The sequence below is a fragment of the Pelmatolapia mariae genome, linkage group LG17, assembly GCF_036321145.2.
Source record: "Pelmatolapia mariae isolate MD_Pm_ZW linkage group LG17, Pm_UMD_F_2, whole genome shotgun sequence".
Classification (NCBI taxonomy): domain Eukaryota; kingdom Metazoa; phylum Chordata; class Actinopteri; order Cichliformes; family Cichlidae; genus Pelmatolapia; species Pelmatolapia mariae.
Genome location: NC_086242.1, coordinates 16,243,407 through 16,267,130, shown reverse-complemented (window position 1 = coordinate 16,267,130; position 23,724 = coordinate 16,243,407). Strand labels below are relative to the sequence as shown.

The 23,724-nt window shown below is 39.5% G+C and overlaps 1 protein-coding gene, 1 long non-coding RNA gene and 1 other non-coding gene across 3 annotated transcripts; 1 reads left to right on the top strand and 2 right to left on the bottom strand.

Moving 5' to 3' along the window:
* Positions 1-1,527: 1,527 nt before the first annotated feature.
* LOC134615807 (uncharacterized) lies at positions 1,528-7,909 on the bottom strand. The gene is made up of 4 exons (XR_010091351.1): positions 7,688-7,909; positions 5,846-5,961; positions 5,432-5,560; positions 1,528-2,420 (listed from the first exon to the last, which is right to left on the bottom strand). It is a non-coding gene; the product is annotated as an uncharacterized LOC134615807 (long non-coding RNA).
* A 2,886-nt stretch (positions 7,910-10,795) lies between these two features.
* On the top strand, positions 10,796-13,736 carry rps16 (ribosomal protein S16). The gene is made up of 6 exons (XM_063500819.1): positions 10,796-10,865; positions 10,956-11,007; positions 11,823-11,924; positions 12,271-12,367; positions 12,468-12,515; positions 13,544-13,736. Exons 2-6 carry the CDS (start codon positions 10,960-10,962, stop codon positions 13,687-13,689), a joined length of 441 nt encoding a protein of 146 aa, XP_063356889.1. The 5' UTR covers positions 10,796-10,865; positions 10,956-10,959; the 3' UTR covers positions 13,690-13,736.
* Positions 13,737-19,597: 5,861 nt separating this feature from the next.
* On the bottom strand, positions 19,598-19,670 carry trnav-uac (transfer RNA valine (anticodon UAC)). Its single transcript has one exon. It is a non-coding gene; the product is annotated as a tRNA-Val (tRNA).
* Positions 19,671-23,724: the final 4,054 nt, after the last annotated feature.

Here is a 23,724-nt window from a genome sequence, read left to right as displayed (position 1 = left end):
TATGGCTAAGCAGTGTCACCTGTTTCTTTTTCCTTTTTTTTCTTTATGTAAACACTACGTGATTTAGGCCCACACCAAAGCAGCAAGACAGAAACAAATCTAGATCTGACACTATTTAAACCATCCGACTTTTCCATATTGAAGAGGATTTCTCTCAATAGAAGGCGAGGCTGTTGATGTAGGAAGAAATTTCTAGTGCTCTAGAGTGCTCTAATTTACTCTGGTTGTTAAATATTCAGAAGCATATTTATCATTATACCAAAACAACTTCAAATAAGGCCCACTTGATGCTGTCATTTTAAATTTCTTATTGGAGACTTATTCGGACCTCCTTTTTCCAGTAGTTTAGGAGCTTTTAGCTTCAAGTTTCTTTTACATTTGCTTTGCTGCTGGAGGGTTCTGGCTACAACATGAGGGGGAAAATGTAACATAGTTAAATAGATTGCAGGGATGCTCCAGTTTCAATTACCGTTTGATGTTTTTTTTTCTTTGACTTTTTCATTCATTGGATCAATCAATAATTGCCTCAGTGTCACTTCTTTTTCTTTGAATTTCTTCACATATTTGGGCCTCTTTGTATTTTATGGTTTTCCTATTTGGTCTTATTTATCTGTTTTCTTGAAGGATATAAATTCATTCCTTTAAGGAATTAATTATATGTGTCAATAATTAATTACATTTTGATATAAATAAATAAATGTGTCAAAAATTAATTAATTAACCCTCTGAGTTTGTCAGTCATTACTTTTTACGTCTTTAACCCTTAAAACACCAGTTTGTTTGTACAATGCACTTGTTGGAAGACAACCTCAAAACTCACCATTTCATATATTCACAATGCAACTGGATTAATGGAAGAGTCTGGGACATGTAATTGATTAACGTCAACATTGATTATCTTCTATTGTTTTTTTTGTGCAGGGAAAGCAAAATAGATCAAACTATCTTTCAGCTTGTTTGTTTGTTCACAAATTGAGAAAATCATAAATTTTCCGAAATAATACATGCAACCTGATTTATTTTTAACCATCATTGCAGCTACATGTATGGCAATAATGAAGAGTATCAATGACTTTTATGGGATATTATATTTTTGCGCAGTGACAGAAAAACAGAAAAACTCTCTCTCAGCTTGTTCATGTTGTTTACATTCACAAAATGCTATAAAATTCAAAAATGGCTAAATGATGGCTAAAGAACCAAACAGGACAGGCAAAAAACAAAACAAAACATTTTTCTACTTTGCCCGACTTGATTTTTTAAATTAGCACCAGTCCTAGTCATGAAAACTAAAATATTTTTCAAATTCAGAAACTATAGCCTTCAAATACCAGTCAAATTACATATTACTACTAAGTTTTTAGGAAAAATAGCAATAAAGTTCCAATTTTTTCACCATGTAATTGATAAAAATTCATATTTTCTTCACTCATCATTGCAGGTCAGCACCAGTAACAGTAACAATGCCTTTTTTGCATTATTTCTTCTTTTGATGAATAATCAAAAAAACAAACAAACTCCCACACATAGCGTGTTAGTGGCCAGATATGGCCATTTAATGACCAAACGACCACTACAATGAGCAAAATTTGTATTTCAGTGTGTGTGTGCATCCTCATTAGCAGTAATATGTGCTAACCACAGTAGAGTGGTCTTTGTAGGCACATTTCCACAGCTGGAGAAAGTGACTGCTGTTCTAATCCTACAGGTGCACCTTTTTCTCATTTTGTTGGTGGGCTGTGGGTCACACTCTGATTCAGACTACTGTATCTTGGGATCAGTGGCAGAAGCGACTGATAAGCATCGGGGACAAAGCTATCTTGCAGCTGCTGAGGTCACCAGCATGCACCCCAGCTCTTCTAGGATCACTCTTCATTTGTAGATTTTAAAGGACTCCCACTCTTGTGAAGTGGTTTCCACGGGACAAAGGCATTATATTCCAAGACATCCAGGAGATTGTAGAAAAAAGCTAGCAGCCAGCAGCTAGTTTTCCTTCAACAACTCAAGGTGCCAACATCCTGCCTAGGTCATTCACACTGGACAAGCTGGGGAGGTAGCTTTGCGTTGTTTCCCCTGATTGTGCCAACAAGAGCCAGTTTTCATCTGAGGAGTTTCTGTGCCAAGGTGAACCCCTTTCCCTTTTTTACTTTATAATAATATTATATATTATTTTTTAAAAAAAGTATGTTATAAAGAAGTCAAAGGTAGATCTCAGGCTGCTAACGCATAGAACTGCATATAGGGTGGGCCATGGGCACTGGATTTTAAAGCAGTCTCTCTTCAGTAGTGGGACCCACATGGTTTTCCCTTCATGAGAGATCCACTCAGTCGCTGACTCCTTGTTCTCAGAAAATGCTACTATATTCTTTGCCATCAGGTCTTCGGCGTCGACCTCTGTGTCAGTAAAGTCACAGGGCCACCTGTCATAAAAACAAGAAAAAAATATGTTAGCAATCTGTCAAAAATGCATTTAAATAAAAATTACATTGCTATTAGGCAAATAAACTGAATTCACAATGTTAGATCACGTTAGATCGTATGGTCAGCACACCAGACTTCTCGGAAGTCATCAATGGATTTGTCATCTTCAGTAAAAAAAAAAAATTGTATGTGCTTTAGTATTTTTTTTCTGATTACTTGTATAAAAACTGTCCAATTATTCACAGTGGACACACATCACATATTTGCACATCTGGATCACAAGACACCCATTAAACCACCCACCCATATAGAACCTAGCGGCACTGGTTCAACTTGACATAAAGCGTTTGTGTATGTGTGTGTGTTTGTGCGTTTGGTGTCCTGGTTTTCCTCGCACACCAGACCTGGAGCGTTTTTCCCGTGGGGAGGCTGGCCACACCCAAGGAGGAGGAGCACACACACCCGCAGCTGATCAGGATCGTCGGGGGAGCTACGTAGCAGTGTGGCTGAGAGCTCCTCGACGCTGGTTGTTGCGTGAGACTTCCCGTTAGTTCTCCAGCTCAGTAGCGGTTTTTGATACGGGCGACATGGGCGGTTGCCCAGGGCGGCATCGTGGTGGAGGGCGGCATCACGGGCATCGGCAAAAAAAAAAATGTGGTCGTACTCATGCTGCCCCGACGTCATGCCAGCGTATATTGGGAATGGCATAGGCACCAATCGGTTTTCTATCGCCCATTTGCTGGGAGTAAGGGCGCCCTCCGTTTGCGAGGTGCGCCTGGTGCTTGCGGCACAGGGGGGAGAGGGCGGGGCGGCGGGCGATTCTCTGGCTGGCTGGAGCAGCATCTCATAACCACTCGCAAAATCAAACAAAATAAAAACAAACACGAAAACACCAGACATTATGATACAGACTTATAATTTGCACCGATGTTTTTTTTTTTCCGAAATTCTATATGCGAAAAGTGAGCGCGAGAGCCCTCGGTGCGCCTGCTTGCCCTTGAAGTCAAAGTAAACTTTATTGTCATCTCCGCTATATACAGTCCAGTATACAGAGAGACGAGACGACGAGGCTCCAGTTACAGCAGTGCAAGTTAACAAACAATATATATAAGAAGAGTAAGAAAATAAATATACACTTTAGGACTAGGGGTAAAGGGATCAATAACAATTTAAAAGTCATTGGATAATGGCAGGTCATGTATCCTGAAACAATCAGAATCATATTCAGAATACTTTAATCCCTAAGGAAATTATGTGGGTTACAGTTGCTCCAAGAAGAAATGGTAAAAATAGTAACAGTAACAGACTAAACTCCAAACAATACTATGTTAAAGATTTTACACATTTAAGAAATAGCACTAATAAATACAGATCACTCAATTATAAATATCCGGGATTAACAGAGGGGATTATAAATAAATATCAAGAAAATTGACAAGAATATTACAGAGTAGAAAAGAGTGTGTGTAAAAAGGGTGAAACTATTGCAGTGCTTACAGTGTATTAGATGGAGGAGTTGTACAGGGAGATGGCCACAGGCAGGAATGATTTCCGGTGTCGTTCAGTGGTGCTTTTTGGTAATCTCAGGCTCTCACTGAACGTGCTTCTGTGTCTAGCCAATTCTTTTCCTACTTTGTCAAATCATCCTACCGTAGCGTAAATTTATATTCATGTCTATCAATCCGTGCTACCTTATCAGAATATACTCCCTTACGTGGTTTATGCCTCCATCCTACATATCTATAGGTAAGAGGTTCTGATAGCCAAGTCACACTTATCAAAACGTGCTTCCTGCTTGTATTTATTTAGGTAGGACGTTCTGATGGCCAAATTACACTATCAAAACGTGCTAACAACGTAGCGTGGTGTCCATTAACTGCAGAACTAAAATTAATTGACAAGGTTTAGCTCTATGCCAGTTTACAGAAGTTTAGAAATACTAAATCAAGACTTGAAATATGACTTCAATTGAGACTCCAAATTGGAGTATTTTAGAAAACAAAAAACAAAACGCATGTTAGCTTGAGGAGTTAACAAATTGACAACAGCTTAAGGAAAACAAGTATCAACTGTAATAAAGAAGTAAAACATATAATACTAACCATTTTTCGCATGCACGAGATCGGTGTAGGATCAAATAATAAGCGTGTACTATTAACACCGAAAACATGGGCGTTTTGAGTTGTGCGCATGCGCAGTAACAACAAGTAGGACAGCTTGATAGGTAGGGTGTTTTGTCAGAACACGTCACAGTGACCGAGCGCTGCCTTTGTTTCAAAAGGCATAAATACCCTGACACACTTACCTATCGACAGAACCTGCCAGCTTGATATAGCGGTTAGAAACGGATTTTTTTGATCAGCTGTAAAACTTTAGATATATTTTGAAATAATGGTTTCGGGTTCGGATTCGTCTTCGTCGTCTTATGACAGTGTTGAGGGTTTACAAATGAACGCCCTCATTGAAAGTAAAACATGTAAATACATGGTAAAAAGGCTCCTCGGAGAAGGAAGTTTTGGGCGAGTGGTGCAATGCGTAAAATTAGACACATTTGAAACGGTAGCTGTCAAGGTTGCTAAAAGGGAACGCAACAGGATGGCTTGGAAAGAGGCCGCGGCTGTAAAAAAGATGAGTGCTTTGGATAAGGATCGGTGCAATTTGGTAAAGTACTACGAAATTTTCGAGTACAAATATTGCGCCTTTATAACAGTGGAAATGCTAGACATTAGTCTGCATGATTTCATGAATCAAAGGTACTGCCATCCACTGGCTCTGAATGAGATTCGGGTCATTTTAAAGCAGATGTTTGTGGCTCTTACTGCTTTAAAGAGCATAGGTATTATGCATGCGGACATCAAACCCGACAATATCATGCTTGTAAATCAGTCTCAACAGCCGTTTAAAGTTAAGCTTATTGATTTTGGTTGTGCCACTCATCCTGCAAACATTCCATGTGGCGCCATAATTCAAGCCCTTGGTTACAGGGCCCCTGAGGTCATGTTGGGCATACCTGTGACTGAATCGGCAGACATGTGGGCTCTTGGTTCTGTCGCAGCTTTTCTCTACTTGGGCTACCACCTGTTTCCCAGCAAGTGTGAATATGAAATGATGCGAAGTTTTGTTCACATGCTTGGTCATCCTAATGAAAGAATATTAGAGAAAGGGAAGCACAGCAATAAATATTTCTGGAAGAGAAAAGGGATAATGAAACACACATGGGTACTGAAGACACCAGTTCAGTATTCAGTATCTACAGGCATTGTGATCAAACAAAGTAAATCAATCAAAGACAAGTTCACATGCATGGAAGATTTAGCCAAACACCGCTCACAGCCAAACACAGAATCCGAAGTGAAAGATACACTGGCATTTTTAAGCCTGCTCAAATGGATGCTGTGTATGGATCCTGTAAAAAGAATCACACCTGTTGAGGGTCTGGGACATCGTTTTATTACGATGAAACATCTTCCTGAGGACCCTGCAGTAGATTGCTACGTGGAGTCATCCCGCATGAGCATGAAAGTGTGCCCACCACTCAGTCTAGAAAATGAAATAGAAAGCTTTGTTACCTCAAGTGAAATCATAAAAAACAGAGAAAAGAGCACTAAAGGATCTAGGCTGTCTTACTCTTTTGACAACCGTGCGACTGCAGCTGAAATCCAAAGAAACCGACAGAAAAGAGAAGCTGCACGCAAAAAGAATCAGCCTGCATTTAGGCTTGCATGGCATGCAAAAGATGACATGTCTTGGAAGCTACGTGTCAAACAAAAGCCTGGGATGACCCAAAAACAGCTGGTAGAATCTTTCTCTAAATCCAGTGATTCTCGCACGGAATGTACAAGTTCCTGTAGCTGTACAAGTACAGACAGCAGAGAAGGAACAGTCAACGCAGAGCCTCCTAAAGGTCGGACTTCATTGGGGAAAAGGATCAAAAACTTTTTCTTAAGGCTGTTTCGCAGTTCTTCAAATATTGAAGAAACTTAACATCAACCCTCCCCAACCGGTCATGGCAGATGACTGCCCCTTCTTGAGCCTGGTTCTGTCACAGGTTTCTTCCTGTTAAAAGGGAGTTTTTCCTGCCCACCGTTGCCAAAGTGCTTGCTCATAGGGGATCATCAGATTGTTGGGGTTTCTTTTTTATATTGTAGGGTCTTTACAGTATAAAATGCCTTGAGGCAACAGTTTTTTTGCTAAAAAATTGTTTTTGTTTTTTAAAAAATGTAAAAAATAAAATGTAACCAACTTTAATCTTACTCTCAAGTTTTTGTTTTGTCTTGTTGCTGGTGTCACTGTCTCTCGGTCTGCCACTTTTTGATAAGTGTTAACCTGATCTGCTTCAAACTTGAATTGATCAGGACCCTGGTAGCTCCAGAGTTGATTTTGAGGTGACTGGATACGGGCTGGTATCAGTACTACGGTTATTTGTTCTGTTCTGTGAAAATAAATAGCCAGCTCTAGTTTCCACTGATGCAAATTACGATTTCATACAGTGAAGTCATAACAACAACCGGTTTAAACTAGTTTATTGTCTGGATTTTGATATTTAATTCTACCTTTTCTATTTATTTAGGTTAACATTCTAATCATATTCTGATTCTTGACAATAATATGCTTTTCTTGTCACATAATAAAAAGGCATACAATTCTGTATTCACACAAAGTTAGACAGTTCAAATGTAAATGAAGGTGTAATACACTGATTACAAATCATTTAGCTGTACCTCATTATATAATGACTGTAACTTTTGTATGTTCCCTATCTTCTCCTAGATAAGTGGACCCATTTTGATGAAACTTTGCTCAAAGACTGCCAACTTCTGCATTTCATAGAAATCCCAAACATTTACATTTAACAGTTCAACTGTGCACCGAATGAAACAGAATGCCAGCATTCACTCATGCTCATGTCAACTCACACACATTTCTGAAAGACTTGCTTTGTGTGGGATGTTCATCTGATAGCTATATCAACAAGCCTCTCCACAGCCTGCCTTTCTCCTTGTTTGAATGCTGTCCTTTTGCAGGGGCAGCATATGAAGCGTGGTTTGTTCACCTGGTGTGCAGTGGTAAATGGACTGGTTCTTATATAGTTTTTTTTCTATACAAGTTTTCTTGTATAGAATTTCTATACAAGTCTCATTCACCAACTTATACAAGCACCTTTTATATAGTTTATATGGTTTTGGTTTTATATATGTATGTATGTATGTATATATGTATACATATATGTATATATGTATTTTTAAAAACAAATTATTTCACTTACAGGCCGCCATGGCTGGGCAGTAGCGGTTTTTGATACGGGCGACACGGGCTGCATCGTGGTGGGGGGCGGCATCACGGGCATCGGCAAAAAAAAAAAAATTGCTCGTACTCATGCTGCCCCGACATCAGCCAGCGCATATTGGGTATGGCATAGGCACCGATCGGTTTTCTATCTATCGCCCATTTGCTGGGAGTAAGGGCGCCCTCCGTTTGCGAGGTGCGCCTGCTGCTTGCGGCACAGGGAGGAGGGGGTGGGGCGGCGGGGGATTCTCTGGGTGGCTGGAGCAGCATCTAATAACCAACTCGCAAAATAAAACAAAATAAAAACAAACCAACAAACACGAAAACAGCAGACATTATGATACAGACTTATAATTTGCATCGATGTTTTTTCGAAATTCTATACGCGAAAAGTGAGCGCGAGAGCCCTCGGTGCGCCTGCTCGCTGCTGAATTCAAAGTAAACTTTATTGTCATCTCCGCTACATACAGTCCAGTAGAGAGACGAGACGACGAGGCTCCAGTTACAGCAGTGCAAGTAAACAAACAATATATATAAGAAGAGTAAGAAAATAAATATACACTTTAGGACTAGGGGTAAAGGGATCAATAACAATTTAAAATGTATAATTTACAGTTTGATGATTTAAAGTCTCACACACAACCCGTCGAAAGGGGAGGGGGGCCCTGCTGCTTCCAAATAGAGCACATTTCATTCATAATGTTGTAAATCCAAGCCCATTATGTATTCCTGATTTGAAACACACCCTAGACAAAGTGAACTAAGGTGTAGGTCTATTAGGTTATGTTGTGGTGATCCCCGTGTTAGGGGTTGGGTGTTCATACTGGAATGCAAAATTTAAACCAATGGAAGATGGACAAGAAACGTTCAAAGCCATCAGGTCCTCAGTTTAGAAAAAAGAGAAAAGAAGAGGAGGAGAAACGAGCAAAAGATACAGGTAAGCAGATGTGTTACAGTTGGTCCAAGAAGAAATGGTAAAAATAGTAACAGTAACAGACTAAACTCCAAACAATACATTACGTTACAGATTTTAATATTAATTAGTCATTGTGAATTGTTGATTTGTCCTGTTCTCATTGTATGACGAATTATGATGGCTGTTTGGTAGCTGTTCGCATACTATGCGCACTCTCTCTCTCTCTTCATATGTGTGTGTGTGTGTGTTTCTCTGGTGAAATTCAGTATGGTTCCGACAACAGTTTTATGTTAATGTACAATCCTTAATATGTTTTATGTGTGTGTATGTGTGTGTGTGTGTGGGGGGGGGGGGGGGGGGGGGGGGCGCGCGCCAGAGGGAGTGTTCGCCCAGGGCGCCAGACAGGCTAGGACCACCACTGATTCTGGGTAGCTTGTTCAAATGGGTTGCACTCAGAATCCTGAATTGAAGAATTCAGAATAAACTTCTACCATCAGTTTTGCTCTACTTCAATGCCACAGCAATGATGACAGATCCACAATGTGTGAATTCATGTCCAGTGCTCTTGCATTCAGTCAATTGGCTGCAGCTGCCGTCTACACCTTTAAATTATATTCTGATTTTTACAAGTCCTGCTGAAAAACCAGTGTCCTTTTCTAGCTACAGCAGGGGTATCAAACGTATGGCCCGCGGGCCGGATCAGGCCTGCAAATGGGTTTAATCTGGCCCCCGAGATGATTTTGTAAAGTATAAAATTGAGATGCAATTTTTCAATAAAAGAAACTGCTGGGTTCTGGCTCCCTTTACCCTGGGAGCCGGTGTAGGCACAGGAGCAAGCTGGACCTCTGCTGCTCCCACCCGAGGAACTGAAATGGGTGCAGGAGTCAGCAAGGTCACAGTTGCCCTCACCCGGGGAACCAGAACAGGCACAGGCAATGACTGGGCGTCCGCCATACCCACCCGAGGAGTTCTCATGTTTGTCAAATTTATTATATGGACGTGGTGACAGTGTAAAGACAGCCTGTACTTGTGATTTTCAGACAAATTTTGGGAGCCGTTTTAACATTGGACTTTGTGGAAGAGTTGCATGGAGGAGGTTGTGCATTGGTGACATTTATGAAAGAACCATAACATCTACTACAATAATAATAACATTGGATGAAAGAGGGCAATGATGGCTACGTTTTGAGGGTAAAATGATGGCTACAGATCGAATGCTGTGGACACAGCAGCAGTTGAAAGAGAAGATTTTAAGATCAATTTTTTACCTGCTTCCACTCTAGCAGTTGAACTGTCTCACTCTAACCTCCAACATTCCGTCCCATACACACCCATTATAAACTCTAAACGGATGAAAAAAAGCATGAAACTTAAACTGGAGCTGAAGAAAAAGTATAAAGGATAATAAAAGATAAATATAAGCTGAACAGTTCAATGTCTTGGCTTAATTTTAAAGTTTGAATGGAGTCTGTCAGTCAACGTATGTGGAAGTAGTTGGAGTTGAAAGAGGAGTAAGTCGAATGAGAATCTGAAGATTCTTCCATTGAAATACACTATAGATTTTTGTTGAATTAAGTTGAATAATTAAAAAAAAATATATAAAAGTTAAAAATGAGAAAAATACAAGCACACATGTCCAAAAGAAGAGGAATCTAATGGTGGTTGAATGGGTTTTCTAAGTTGAACAGTGTTGAAGGAAACAGTGTACAAAAATGTACGGAAGATGAAAAGCAGAAGAACAATACTCCAGATGCTTAATCAGCATTCACACTAATTAATTCATTTTGTCACTCCTGGAACTCCATATCTCTGAATGTGCTTAAGCAAGTATCATGCAGGCCTTAGTCACTACACCTTCAATTCTCAGCCATAATAAATCAAGTAAAGGAAAATTTGATTCATTATTAACACATTTCAATGTAAATATCACCCCGAATACCTGTTTTCCCCGGCATTATACAATAGGTCCATGCGACAATATTTGAAACTGCCTTTGGTTTTTTTATTTTTTACAAACACAGGAACACGTGAAATCAAAAGCCAAACACACGTACATTCTGTTCCCTGCCATTGTGAAACATCAGCAGAAACTCTCCGATCTGCTTAATATTAGATGGCGGTAAAGCGAGATCAACTGTCGCAAGCTCTATCTCAAAACAGCTTGCATTGTCGTGCAGCAGCCCCTGAACCTCCGCATGTGAAACCCCATCGGCCTCTTCGTACGGCACCCTAGCTGAAGACGGTATGTTCTTCAGAGTGATCCGGCAAAATAATAGAAAAATATACTTGTTTAACGGTTTCTAATGTAAGTGTTGTCTTTTGTGTGTTTCAGAAACATGCCAGCTAAAGGTCCTCTGCAGTCTGTCCAGGTGTTTGGACGTAAAGTGAGTAAAAATGTGCAATTTAATCCACGTGTGGGGTTGCGGCTAACTTGTCTTGCTAGTCGTAGCTGAAATAGCTGATATTAAAAGGTGGTGGGCCTCTGATTTTACACTGCAGTTCCGCAGTAAATAAGCCAGTTTGTATGGTATTTATAACACTAAGTAGTAATAATACTGTGATTGAAGCTGGTAATTACTGTTAGATGTGATGTAGGTGCTTCTGAGGTGCTAGACACCGGACGGTTTTGCTTTTCGTTAGCTTACCACGCTAGCCCTGGTGCTAGTGTTAAGTTTGGGTTCTGAATGACAGAGTTAGCTCAGGTTCATCCTCATACAGTCAAATAAAACGTATTTAACAAAACCGTTAAATATCGCTAATCCGTCACATCACCTTGAAATGCGGAGTTGCTGTCACCTAGGATTTTAAATTGAATCACGATGCGTACAAATGAGCAGAAATTCATAGTTAAACATGACGTCAATTGTGTATCACCAGATTGAACACGTTTGTATGCGCCATAGATTTACTTATTTACTTCACCATGTTCATCTCCCACGGTGGGGTTTCTCTTGTAATTTTATTTTTTATGTATTTTACTTTAATTGAGCGACAACAGTTTGTGAAGCCTGTTGAACCACAATTATCTATATATCCCCACCGTGATGAAGTCGTGCATCAACTCCTGTTTACAGATTTGACTAAAGCTGAAGAAACTTACTTTATTTTAGTTTAGTTTTGTAAATTAATCCCCCCACCAAAAAAAAAATCAGTAGGGTATAATAAATTCAGTTGTATTCATCTGAACTTTCTGTTGCAGAAAACTGCCACAGCAGTTGCCCACTGCAAGAGGGGGAATGGCCTGATCAAGGTGAACGGCAGACCCCTGGAGATGGTGGAGCCTGCTACGCTCCAGTACAAGGTGAGTTCTAACAAGAGAGGTGAACATGAGTGATGTAAGTGGTCGTTATTTAATTTTGTGTACATCAAATGATGTCACAGAGTGTGAATGCTCTTTCTTCAGGCAGTTGATGTTGGACATTATATATATATGGGATTGATTGATTTTATTTTATTTTTTAATTTAAGCATAAATCTAGCTGCATTGGAGTTGCTTTTGGTACTTACAGTTGCATGTGTATATTTTAGAATACTATGTGTAGAATTCAACAATTTTATAATTCAGTTTTTAAGACTATAGAAAGGATTTCTTTTTGAGAAACATCAATGACATAAATTTGACATCAATATGTGATTATTTTTGTAAGCTTTTGGAGCCAGTGCTCTTGCTTGGTAAGGAGCGTTTTGCTGGAGTGGACATCAGAGTCAGAGTGAAGGGTGGTGGACACGTCGCACAGATCTATGGTAAGCAAAGTATTTCCTCTCTCTCTATAATTTCGGTCATGATGTTTTATGATTAGTGTTGAAAAAGGGCTCTAAACATCGACATGTTCTTGTCTCTCAGCCATCCGCCAGGCCATCTCCAAGGCCCTGGTTGCATACTATCAGAAGTGTAAGTAATGATGTTGTTTTTTTGGTACAAACATCAGTCTTTTGTAAATAGGCATGTTTAGAGTCACTCCAGAGTACTACACATAGGTGAGAAGTGGAAGTGGAAAGTATTTGATAATCCCATGGTGTATTTCTTAAGAAAATAAAATCTTAAACCGTAACACAGTACAGAAAATTTGGTTACAGTTAAATACATTATAACTTTTCTGATTTGACAACTCCAGGCTTTTGAATGCTATGGTAGGGTTAGCCTACTGCCGAGCTATGGGTGTTTGCTCTATGCTGCATAAAACTGGGCTAAGACTGACTATTTAATTGTTTGCATTGGAATTGTTGCGTGGTCATAAGCAGTGGGCTGAGGTGTGAGATAGAACTGCTGTGTTGTGCCCACTAGAGCAGGTCGTTGCCAACATGAACTATTTTTGCGATTCTCCCAGGCGCACAGGAGGGTATTTCAGAAGCAATCTAGAAGTGGCACACTACTTCACGAAAAATATGCATCTATTCTATTTCTTGGGTGGAAATCAATTCACAGAGTACATGAGCAGGGCAGGAAGTCAAAAATAAGATGGCTTCTATCATCTGGTAAATTTTTAAAAATAAAATGCCCCCGTGTGTGCCAAATTCTCTGCTTTAGATGCTTACTTGACTCACCCATTCTGCAGTAACTACTACTTTTTAAATATGGGTTTTGCTGGACATAACACACATTTATAAAGGAGCTGTGAGAGTAGAAATGAGTTTTTATTACCTGATGTGATTTTTATTTATTTATTTATTTTTTTGTATGTATTGATGTACAACTGTCTCTTGATGACAAGGAAAGATCATGAAACAGCTGGAAATACTGTAGGTCTAACAAGTTCATAATAAATATTGAAGCGTAGCACAAGGAAAAAGGAAAAAGTTACTGCAGTCAAGACCTTGTTATGGAAATCTGCAAACAGTTGAACCAGTGAGGAACATTTGGCTAGACTGCATGTTACTCTGAATCTTAATCTGGATTCATCTGTATTTGTCTTACTGCAGATGTGGATGAGGCCTCCAAGAAGGAGATCAAGGACATCCTGATCCAGTATGACAGGACCCTGCTGGTTGCCGATCCACGTCGCTGCGAGTCCAAGAAGTTCGGTGGACCTGGAGCTCGCGCCCGCTACCAGAAGTCCTACCGTTAATCCCCGTGTACATTTTCATAATAAATTGGAGGAACAAAGAAAACAAATTTGTGATTTTATTTATTAACTTGCTCTGTTCCACGGTTATCACACCTGGTTATTGTCATCTTACAACTGCTCCTTTTATTCCACTGATTTGTTTTGGTTGCTAGGCACCTGCAGCCACTTTCTATTTATAATAGCTCAAGTACATTTAATCAGCGGGAAACAATATAACAGACGATTACCTATGTGCAGCTGCATTTGTTTTTGCTGACAGTCTCTAGTACTTGTGATGTTACTCAATCTGAACCATGACTCTCATATTAGGTAACTCTCTGAAGCTACCAACAATATTTACTGCTAATGTGGTCACAGAAATTACCTGCAACTACTGCATTTATCCCAGTTATTTGCTATTTACCACTGGCATTAACTATTTACTAGTGCTAAGTTCACTACATAGGTCTTCAGAAAGGTTACAGACTGTTTGTTTAAACAGCAGAAATGTTTGTTTTAATATAAGAAAAGGACATCTGATGATATTGACAGTCACACTGATTAGCTGTGTGATAACGTGCACAGACTGTAAAAGATGAAACTTGTAGAAAGTGAGTGCAAATGTGCCTAAAACAGGCATTTATTGTAATATCCAGCAGGGGGCGACTCTTCATATAGGTTATATAGATGTTAATGGAAAAACGGAAAATGCTTCCCTTTCCTTTTGGGGTGACTTGCTCGTCGTAAATCTAATTCAATATCACATCTCTATTCAAAAATCTATGGACATGGTTGAGCCTTTATATGGGTGTGCAGTATCACTGGCTGCAGGACTCCCCTAGAAAACCAGCCATAAGCAAAAAATATTAAGAGCATTATGCTACCAAATCTCTCATCGATTAACTTGGTGTGTAAAAATGTCTAACTGGACCTTTATATAATGCCTTTTTGAGCCTTACTGATGATTTAAAGCAGTACAATACCAACACAAAGCATTATTCATTAGGCGAAGCAACCAAATGTGTGATGCAAGATCATTTTTTGTGTGTAAGCTTCAGCTGTCAAAACACTAAGAAAACAGAAGACGCATGAAGACATGAGGAGACAATAAAATACAAATAAAACCAAGGGCCAGTTTTTATTTTTGCATTCCAAGATGTTTGTGTTATTTTTGTTTATAATTTTTATACTACAATTGCAACATTCCACCAGTAGATGGTGCTATAATACAGCATTAAAAAGTAACACATTTCTCCCCTCTACCACTAAAAGCCGTGAGAGAGTGTTCAGCTGGTCGGAAAGCGTCTTATAGCTCAGATAATATGCAATCAGTGAACGCATAGAGAAGATTATACATTACCAGTTTTTGCCAGCATGATGCCACATATGTTGTCTTGCTTGGAAAACTGATTCTCAGGCTCTGGTATTTCTTCTTAATCTAAATTTGCTTTTCCCCCTCTCCTTTTGTCTCTACTGCGTAAGTAAATACTCATGCAAATGTTGATTATTGTTCCAGGCCCATGCTGGTTTGTTATTAGAAATGAGATATTGCGACCCCACAGTGTGTCCCAACACTGATTTGATGAATGCTGAACAATGAAGCCCGGCTCTGTGTGCCAAAATTTCAGATTTCATTATCCTGGTTGGTGGTTTTATTGTAATTTTGCAGTCTTATTTACTGTGATAAGAATACCCTGCGCAGTTAATTTACATGGTGCCTGCTTCTCTGTAGCCAGTTTATGTCCGGGATGGTATTTTTACATAAAACTGCAGCATTGTTTCCTCAGGTTGTGTTGACTGCTTGTTACTGCTATCTGTGTTTATTCCTGCCCGCCAGCGCCAATGCACAGGCACACTCGAGTCTTGCACAGCAACGGGAGCATGATGAGGTGAGCTGAGGCCCAGATGTTGTTGGCCTCTCTGTAGGCAGTCAGCAACAGTCGTTCCCACTCGGAGAGCTCCCGGGGGGGATCAGGCCTGTTTACAGCCCTCCAATAATCAACACAGCAGGGAAGCCCACTCCCTACTGCTACTGTTGTTTACTACTGTTTATTTTCTGCCCCTGCCTGCAACCTCACCTCTGAAGGCCATAATGTTACATCAGGGACATACTGCACCTGTGGAAATGGCTGTTTTCTGAAATACCTGAGAACACAGACGAAACTAATGCAGATAATGCAGAAAGTTGTAGGGAACAGAGGTGGGAAGAGAAAAACGCTGGGATGGGATCAATGTTTGCACCTGATTTCTCTCTCTCTAATGGCAAAATTGGTCTCCATCTCTGGTTTTTCCACAATAATGTGTATACTGTGCATAATTGTTTAAATAGACTGCAAAGGGAAGAGTAAACTGTCATAACATAAGCTACTTTTCATACAGTAAGTTTTGAGAGTGGTTCCCGAGCTCATTTCATCTGCTGTACCCACAGAGGCCTGTTGGATGTATCAAAAAATAATAATATTAATAACTCCTCAGTAACACTTGAAACTGAATCTGGACTACTTTCATCTTACTTCTCAAACTCAATTTTAACCCTTCACTTCCAGCACTCTCAAAAAGTTTTTCTTTTTTGTCATTTGTCAAACTTTGACATTTCAGATCATCCAGCTTTAATATAAGGGAAAGATAGCCTGAGTAAATAAAACAAAAAGAAGGCAGATTTTAATTGGTGATTTCATTTAATAAGTGAATGAAAAGCTCTCAAAACTTTCAGGTATACTTGAGAGTATCCTAGCATGAACGACCAGTTTAAGGTCACCCCCAAAGCATCTAAATCAGATTGAAGTCCAGACCTTTAGGGATTCACTCCCAAACTACTTTCTTTCTTTTTTTCCCTTTTTTTTTGCTCTTCACATACAAAGTCTTGGTGGTAAATCCATTTCTGCAAACTGGTTCTGTAGTGTAGTGGTAATCACATCTGCTTTGCATGCAGAAGGTGCTGGGTTCAATCCTGGTGGAACCACCGAGAAGAAATATAGGCTTTCTTTGCTGGCTATATCAGCCATATACCTTTTTACCGATATGTATTTGTTGTATTACTACACTTCAATCTGTCAAAAATTGCTTTACTAAAGTGTAATAAATCATTTACTAATGCTTTATGTACTTGTGAAAACAAGATTGGTATTATGAGCTCTTTAGTCTGTCAAACATGCCCAGCTTCATTGCATATTTCACTTTAAATTGGATGAATGCTTACAAAATGAACACAACAACAAATCATAAATCAAGTGACGACTTGCTTTCTACATAGTGAGTTTATTGTACTGTGCTTTGGCTTTTTATATGGTCTATACTTAGTCGTGCAGAATCCTAACCTTTCATAAAGGTTTAGGATTGCTAATGACTTTGTTGTGCATGGTTATCTTTTTAAAAATGGTATATAATGATTTTAGTAGATGTGCATGTAAAGGCAAGTAATCCGTGCATGGTTGCAGAAAATTAAGAAAAGGAATTGAATTTTCCCACAGTGTGAACTTTATTGTAATTTTTAGCGCACAATGTATCACATAAAGGAAATGTGCACCATGTTGGCAGCTGTATTGGTTTGTTTTCCCTCTTTTTAACAAGCTCTTGCTTTGATTCAGTTACACTGCTGTGAATCTGATTCTGCGGTTATTCAAAAACTGAAGGACTGTGATGGTAAATTAAGTAAATTCGATCCAGAACACAACAGGCGTCTGAAATATTTTTGCACAACAGTTTTTTATGAATCTTTTAAATTGTGTAATTGAGCGTGTGGGGTTTCTTCCTTCATGGCCCAGCACTGATGCACACAGACACACACACACACACACACAGTGGAGCCTACCACCTGCTTTTCCTCTGTTAACACCTCTGCCTCGCTAGGTCTCCAAATCACACCAACACTGAGGTGTTAGGCCAGGATGCATTTTGTCATCACTTGCACTTTATGCCCTCCTCTCCTCGTGACGCCTTTTATGAACAGACACACACACAGTGCAATTAACACATGAAAACATATGAATGCACCCAAATGTATGCTTAGAAAATCGGCTTCAAGCCTAGTTTTTGGCATTTTTTCTGGAAATGCAAAAAACAAAACAAAACAAAAAAACAGCGAGCCAAAAGATGGAAAACAAAAGTGAAGGATGTTCGTCCACTGCTCTCCTTTCTCTTCCTGTAGCAGTCACATCCTTGTCCAGTCTTCTTCCCTGAAATGAATAAACAATTGGTCGAGGGTTCCAGAGGCTGAAGATCAGGGACTGTGGCAGGCAGCAACAAATGTTGGCTTCATTTTAGATGAAATGCTGTCCAGCCAGGCAACACGCTGCTGTTTGGGCTGAGAGTGATAATGAGGGGCTAGGTGCTTGAGGGGAGCCGATCTCTGTTTGGGTGCATGTAAAGGCAAAGATTCAGTAACACCACAGCTTAAATTCTCCTATAAACTTCTCTGATTTTTTGCTTTGAGTTTTATTTCTTTTATGCTGCGTAAAACTGTTTAAAGAACTCATATTTATTCCTTTGTGACTCAAAGAGTGCAAAAACAAAAAACAATTAGCAGTTTTTGGTTTACCAGTTTTGATGGTCGCTGAGATAGTCACCCAACTTCCCAGATCTGTAGATTTTATTATTTCATAGTTTGTGCTGCTGTAAAAAGAATGTCAATTTAAGTGATTTGCATTTTGTTGTTATGACATCCATTTAAATAAATGACATTCAGAGGTCTTAATTTGTGATTTTTTAAATTCCAGTAGATTCCTACGTCCTCTTGTTTACAGTCTTTATGATAAGCAAAGCTAACCAGCTGCTTGCTATAACTGCCCATCTCTGTGTCTGCACCCTTAGCCAGCACCATAGACTGTATAAAAAGATGGCCACCACCAATTGGTTCCTGTTTTTAGCATCTAAGCTTTTGCCATTTTAATAATAGTGAGAAAACCCCAACAATTTGTTGCACTTGTTGACAGTGGGAAGATAAAACTCCCTATTAACAGGAAGAAACCTCCAGCAGAATCAGTGCATTTTCCCCCTTTAATTAAGAAGGAAATGAGCTAGACACACATTTTACAGTTTCACTACAGCAATTCATACTGTAGATAAAATAAATTCTATAAAACATTTAAAATAAGACCATCCTTAAACATCTACATTAATATTAAGCCATTGAACACTAATTGGAAATATTTTTCTGCTGAATAAGTATGTTTACCTTTAACACTTTAAGTTAAATGTACTGGAGTACATCCTAGGGACATCTACATAGACATGTAATGCTACTTTTACTAAAGGAAAACACTTAAAAAAATCCACTGCCATTTGTCATTGACCAGTAATAGTAAATATTTTCATAACAACTATAGAAATAATAATATTTTACAATTCTTCAGGAAAAGCAGTCTAAGCAGAGTGTAGAAAGATGCAAGAAACTGTCAACATACATAAAATATTGAGAGATAGCACATATATTGTGTTTTAATATTCTATTTAAACAGTGGCTAACCTGCATTTTTTCTCTTCTTTTAAAGGAGGTGGTGATGATTGCATCTGCTTCTTGCCTTTCTGCAAAATCAGAACACGCCAACAACACATACCAAGTTCACTTCTTGCAGCACTAAACAGATGTGCTGTGTGCATATACTTTATACATGCAGTTTCCCCTGAAGACGTTCAGCAACACTGTCTTGGATCAGTCAATAGAAACTTGTCCTGCAGCCAAAAACATTCTTCAAAATTCATTATCTCTTATTTAAATCAGCCAACCTCCTTAATAGTGTTGTCTCTTATATATGTTATACATTTCTCCATAGCGGAAGACAGTTGTAGGATAGTGTCTTGTAGTGGAGCACCACATAGAAGTACAAGTTGGACTTTTCACACTTGGGATTAAGAAACTACAGCACCTTCGACAGAAAAGTAAGCAAATCCTTTATGGTTATAGTTTAGCATGACTTATGAAAATTGTCACTGGTTCTACTGGGGATTGAACCCAGGACCTTCTGCGTGTAAAGCAGATGTGATTACCACTACACTATAGAACCATCTAAAAAGATGTATCCGCCACCAATCCTTTCAGACTCACACTGACTGAGGTTACACCTTGCAGGTATTATTAGATGGCCATACTCCTAATACTTTACGATTTAATAAAATATGAAACATGTGAGTTTGATAAAACATCATCTCTTGTTCTCTTTTTTTAAAGAGGGAAATATGTCATCCACACATTACTCAAGAGATGTCCACTGTACTGGAAGTGACACAACCACCGGTTGCTAGGGAAACATGTATTCCTCACCTGGTTGGCAGTGGATCATGGAGGCTTCTGGATCTTGCTGGATGGCATCAATAAGTTTCCCACAGTTTCAAATACTAACTACTAGCTGAGTGATGCAAACTGGAAATGCAGAAGGGCTACCTTCAAAGTAAAAGCTGTGCCTCAGCAATGCAACCAACATGTTTAAAGGGAAACTTTGACTTTGAAGACACAGCTTTTACAATTTCACTACATTCACTTGATCCTAGATTGTCACAGAGATTGTCTTATGTCGAAAATGAATGACAAGTTAATGTCACATGGTTAGTGATCATGTGTCTGCAAACCCTCAGAAAGGACCGACTTACTGAAAGCTGCAAATAGAATGGATGACTAGTTATTCCTGCTATATATTTTTCAGCTTGTAGTCCACTGGAAGGGTGTTTGCATCGTAGTATAGCATTTCACAGTGAGGGCACACGAACATCTGATTGGAACGCTGCACTAACCGTGAGCTGACAAGCTGATTGTGACACAAGCTGGGCCTTCATAAACTGTAGCAGCCATGTGACTGTTGACAGAAAGCTAACATATCCTTTAGGCTTATAGTTTAGCCTGCTTTATCAATAACAATTCTGGTTCTACTGGGTCCTTCTGTGTGTTAAAACTCCTTCACCTATAACAAAAGAGTGTTTTTATCTGTATGCATGAGGCGGCTTGTTACATTTGTCTCTGTTACTTTAGTGATTTTGTTGTAACTGACACACCAAACAAGGGTTTCATCCACATGAGATCGTGCCTGGGGTCATTTGCCTGCTAGTTCTATAAAAGATCTTTGCTGGAGTGGAAACACCGCTAAGTATTTGTCTGTTAATAGTGTTAGTTTTGCAAGCACAAGTAAAAACACTTGGTGTGTGCAAAGCATTTCTGAGTATATCGGTTCACTTTGTGTAATGCATTTTTAAATGCCTGTGGAAAAGCACAATTATCCCAAATGAGCAGCCACCTAAATGTTCAAAATTACCATTTCAGAGGTCTGCCATAAGTCTGGATGACATCTTTAAAATCTCTTGTTTATTCCACAATCCCACGCTCCACTCAGCTCCCCCCCTCGCCTATCCCCTCAAAGTACACTTTGTTACCGTTAAGGACTGAGTGAGAATATGGAGCCGATGATGGATTCATCTCATCTGTTTCACTCTGGCCCTCCCCTCAGCCTCTTTTTGGTCAGAAAGGAGCCAGAAAAGGGCTCCCTGTTACTGACCCGCTCTGTTAGTCACACTCTCTGCAGCCAGCATTGACTCATTCCCAACGCATTTAACCTAGACTTGAACTAAAGCAGAATTAGTCCCAGTAGGCCCGCACGGCCGAACCTTTGTCTCCCATCAAAATCTGCCTCACCTCTTTACGCCTTCTGTCTCTTTTACTTCCTTCGTGTTTGTGCAGGCAGTGTGTCGGTGGCACTGCGGCACTGCACGCAGGGTGAGCCGGGTCATGCAGGGGTTTCCCCCCCGAGAGCTTGACCGTTAGACCCGAGCCAAATCAGGGGGTCACAGGCTACCTCTCACACCATTCAACCTTTACCCTTCAGCCCTGGCTGCGGCACTCTGATGCCCTGTGACAACCTGCAGAGGACTTGCAGTGATCCCCCCTCCTCAGGTGTCAGCCTGGATCTATTTTAGTGAAAACACACTGAAAACCATCACCTCCTGGGCAAAACTGGTGAGGAGATTATGAGGAGATGGGATTGCAGACAGCTTTGAAGTATCGAGGTTATCTTTTTATTCTCCCCGCATTTGTTGCTGTTTCTTTTAGAGTCATGATTAAAGGAAAATGCGAGAAATTTACCTGAGTAGAGATGGAAATGTTTGCTCTTTATATTCTTTTTGAGATCAATGACTCATCACGGTGGACGAGGAAAAGTGTTTGTTAAACGGCGTGTTTAGTAATCACACATAATTGCAGGAGCTGAGTTGCATAAGATTTCTTTGGGGTGTCTGGGTTGTTTTTACTGCAGTGTTCAAAACTATTATGTAATGACCTATGACCTGTATCATCCCCTTGTATAGCCAGTTCTGCACAGCCACACTTTGAACATACAGATGTTTGAGGAGTGTTTCTCTTATAGCTGTCTTCTTATCAGAACAGTAACTTTATGGCTACCTACATTTGATGCATTTAGAGGCCATCTGCAAACTGTGTTGTACAAAACTTTGCTTACAGGCATTGCACTAGGAGCAAACAGCAATGCATCCCACTGTCATGCATAAAGGAAAAGATAGTTAGTAACAAATAACATCAAATACTAAACATTTTACTACCTCAATACATAAATATGGTCAAGAGGTACCATTCAGTAATTCCAATTAGCAAAGCAACAGCTGCAGCGTCTTATGTGATAGCATCACCCTGTCAATCAAGGCGACTGTGGAGCTATAAAGATAATTTTTAGCTTCATTAAAATTCAAAAAGGTGAGCTATAAAAAATTCACTTCTGAAAACCAAAGCTGAAAAAGGCTCTCTTATTCTAATCAGTAACTTGTGAGCATATATTTCTGCACATACTGTATATGTTTTATTCAGTATATATAGTATTTATTTATAGTGTTCTGGTTGTCTTGCTTTGGCAGACAGTACTACAGTTTCATTGTACGATATCAGGGGTGCTCCACATCGACGGTGCAGGAACAAAATATAAACAGTAAAGTCATACACAATTTAGTTTAAAAGATTCATTTTTGCCTCACGCTGTCCTGGCAAACGATACTATGATCATCTGGTCAAAACTGAACGGCAGACAGATGGCTGTCGATGCTGGCAAATAGAAAACTAGTCAGATTGTCTGTAAGAAAGTGAGAAATACAGATCAGAGCATTGAAATGAACGAACTGAAAGCATCAGTCTTTCAATGTTCAAGAACAATCTCAAACTAGCATCAGTTCAACCTTTATTTTGAAGTTATTTTTTCATTTTTATCATTACTGCATGATCGCTAGATTCAATTCAAAACAATGATTTCACCAGTGTTTTATTGTAAAGTTTTGCAGTTGACAAAAGTGTATGTCGTTACCTTAAAGTAGACCAATAATTTATAGCAAAAGCTGTATTTTTGAGTCATGCTAGATTCTGTTATTAAGACAATGATAAGCCCTCGTCCTGCAGCCCTCCCCTCCCCTGTGTATGATGGTGACGCTGAATAAAGTTTGTATGATTCCTTTAATCTAAACAATTCTTTCAGATTTGTTCACCAACTCGTTCACTTCCTGTCAGCACAAACAGTCTTAAGCAGCAAGCTAATTATTACCCGTAAGTCATGTGACCATGGATTCTGTCACCACTGAGTAGCAGCCAATTTGACTTGGAGATCTGACCTTCACCTGCTCACTCACCAGCTTCCAGTCACTCCTTTAGCACTCATGTCTCTCTTCCCAGTCCCACCCGCAGCTCACCAGTCACACAGTCAGACTCACAGGAGACTAATAAATGACTCCGTGCATGGAGGGAAGTGAGCATGAGAGGGGGAAAGGATTTCTCAATGAACATCACTATCATATATCAGCTGATATAACCCATCAAACATTTCAGCGTTGAATCACCAGCTGTGCCAATGCAATCAAAGTCGTTTATGATTTTTGAACTGGGTGTCTCAATGTCCTTTCTAGCACTGCAAAAATGTTCCTTTATTAGAAAGTCCAAGTTAAAAAAAATCTATTATAACATAAGCCAAAAAAAGAGTAAAAAACTTAATAAAATGACTAATCACCAAGGAATAAAAAATCTCTCCATTTATGACGCTGTCTTCTTGAGGAAGTTGATGTTTCAACCTTATTTTTAAACCA

What these genes read in the sequence shown, in the direction of transcription:
- rps16 (XM_063500819.1), top strand. Translation starts at nt 10,960, where the DNA reads ATGCCAGCTAAAGGTCCTCTGCAGTCTGTCCAGGTGTTTGGACGTAAA. An exon ending in CTGCTACGCTCCAGTACAAG is followed by an intron (nt 11,925 to 12,270) that starts GTGAGTTCTAAC and finishes TATTTTTGTAAG; the next exon opens with CTTTTGGAGCCAGTGCTCTT. An exon ending in ACACGTCGCACAGATCTATG is followed by an intron (nt 12,368 to 12,467) that starts GTAAGCAAAGTA and finishes CTTGTCTCTCAG; the next exon opens with CCATCCGCCAGGCCATCTCC.